Source organism: Penaeus japonicus, unplaced genomic scaffold, assembly GCF_977035675.1.
Source record: "Penaeus japonicus unplaced genomic scaffold, GWHDUDI00000001_assembly GWHDUDI00000015, whole genome shotgun sequence".
Lineage (NCBI taxonomy): Eukaryota > Metazoa > Arthropoda > Malacostraca > Decapoda > Penaeidae > Penaeus > Penaeus japonicus.
The window spans coordinates 15963988-15966487 of record NW_028234417.1 but is presented as its reverse complement, the minus strand read 5'-3'; the positions used below and the strand labels follow the sequence as shown (position 1 = coordinate 15966487).

Below are 2500 nucleotides of genomic sequence, written 5' to 3'. Positions count from 1 at the left end.
TCTTCTCTCTCTTCTCTCTCTTCTCTCTCTTCTCTCTTTTCTCTCTCTTCTCTCTCTTCTCTCTCTTCTCTCTCTCGCTCGCTCTCTCTCTCTCGCTCTCTCTCTCTCTCTCTCTCTCTCTCTCTCTCTCTCTCTCTCTCTTTCTTCTCTCTCTCTCCCTCTCTCTCTCTCTCTCTCTCTCTCTCTCTCTCTCTCTCTCTTCCTCTCTCTCCCCTCCTCTCTCTCTCTCTCTCTCTCCCCTCCTCTCTCTCTCTCTCTCTCTCTCTCTCTCTCTCTCTCTCTCTCTCTCTCTCTCTCTCTCTCTCTCTCTCTCTCTCTCTCTCTCTCTCTCTCTCTTTCTCTCTCTTGCTCTCTCTCTTTCTCTTTCCATATTTCTGTCTTTTTGTCCTCTCTCATCCTCTCCTCCCCTCTCTCTCTCCCTTCCTCCCTCCCTTTATATCCTGCCCTTCCTCCATTCTCCTCTATTTCTATTTCTTGCTCTCCCTCCCTTTCCACTTTTCCCTGAACTCCCATTCCTCCTTTCCCATAAAGAAGTTGATGATTATTTATTTTTAACTTTCTCTTGCAAGGTTGAGTGCTCATAATACTCCACCTGTTGAGAAGACCCCTATGATGAACCTAAGTCTTCAAGAAATACTTATAGTTGGTAATTGTAACGATCAGGTAAGACATGTTTATAGCCCTCGTGTATATTTTTTTATAGTTTGGAATAATTTTCATTATTAGATTATTTCTAAGAATCATTATGGTTAAGAAGCATTGACTTGGGTTGTTATCATGGTATAATATCTGTGGTTCAAAATTCCATTCATGTTCCAAGCAGAGGAGGCATTTGTAGCACTTTGCAAGAGAATGTTGATATTGTACTCTTAAGCATTGCTAGTGGGAATATGTTCTTTGATACAAATAGCTGTTTGGCTCAGTCTAGTAGGATAGATAAATTAATTTCATTTAGGCAGGAAGCATATAGTCTCATTTTACATTTACAAATATTGTATATTGATCATAAAGTGTTTAAGCTTTGTATTTACATGAATGAGTACAGTATTTACTAAAATCAAGAAATATCTACAGGTAAAATTCAGTGAACTCACAATTGATATGTTCCGGATGCTACAAACATTAGAACGAGAACCACAAGAAGATGTTGCACAGATCTATGATGCTTCTCCTGCACCTAACAAAATACCCTTTGTAAGTTTTTGAATGAACATTTTTCCATGTTTTTTTTCTTTGTGATTTGTAATGTCACTGAATGTGTAGTATATGTTTTAGTAATGTGTAATGCTGTTATGTAATACTTATTGTGTTTTTTTATTATGTTAACACTATTTTTTTTATTTCTTCATTTTACTCAGATTATTAAAGAGAAAATTTATATTGTTTTACTGTTTGAGTTTATTCTTCTTTTTTTGAAGTTTTTGGTTTGATATGTGGTTGCCAATTGACATCATATTGTGTCAAGCTTATACAGCAAAAGAACTCCCAGAATTGCAATTTATAGCCTTCATGCTGGTACACAACTCAGTCCTTTGGCAAGTATGTTAACTTGAATATTTTATAATAAATTAAAGAAACATATAAAGTCTCTCTTGTTTAGTTTTTTTTTCTTGTTTTTGTAATCAATATATTAAGTCTCTCCAAGAAGTTGCACAGTACATGTTGACTGGTACATAAAAATGCACAAAACAAGAAGGTTGATGCCCATTTAACTAGGAAAATTTTTGTATCTAATCAGCAGCTCCTTGTATCCTTGTATTTATCATGTGATTTTTTGTTGACAAGTGTGGTATCTAAGAATTGTGTGGAACAAAATGTAACCATATCCAAGAATTTGAAATGAAGATGGTAGTACTTAATACCAGTATATAAAGTGAATTACACAGTCTCTCCAATATGCCATAAAGTAACCATATTCTCTGACAATCTTGTGGCAAAAGTTTGACTAACTACATCCCCCAGGAGTCATTGTGACAATGTAGCTTCAGCATCTACATAGCAAGTTCTTGCTTGGTAGATATATTGCTCTTTGAAGCAATTTCAAGCAAAGAAGAATGTTATGCTATTTAAGCCAGTTGGTACCATATGTTTAGTCAAAAGCTTGACATTTAGATACTATGACAAAGCTATGATTTTCTGCATTTATGATATTCAACCCTTCCGCGATGGGAATTTTAGCAGGGTAGAATTACTTTAATACTACATTCTTCCTTTTTTTTATTCCTTCATTGTGATGACCTCTTATATCAAATGCTAAATAGTAGCACTTTGCTAATATGTCGTATATAGACTCATATTTCATACCATTAGAAAAAAATAATAGAAAGCACACACATCTTAACCCAATGCAGACAGGGCCTATGAAATTGGCACAGGCATGCCAGAATGGGAAGGTTAGTGGAATGCAGGAATGCTCTGCCTTACAACCATTTTTTCCACACAACTCCTGCTAATTTATGCATTTGAGTACTGAAAATCTTCACTTTTATATGTTTTGTCA

General features: G+C 35.5%; 1 protein-coding gene across 1 annotated transcript in view; it reads left to right on the top strand.

Annotated features, from left to right (window-relative positions):
* The window catches only part of LOC122250884 (protein SCAI), a 48499-nt gene that overhangs the window by 15606 nt on the left and 30393 nt on the right, over nt 1-2500 (top strand). The window contains 2 exon segments of the mRNA XM_086544219.1: nt 570-663; nt 1075-1194. Of these exon segments, the coding sequence (XP_086400345.1) occupies nt 570-663; nt 1075-1194 (214 nt within the window).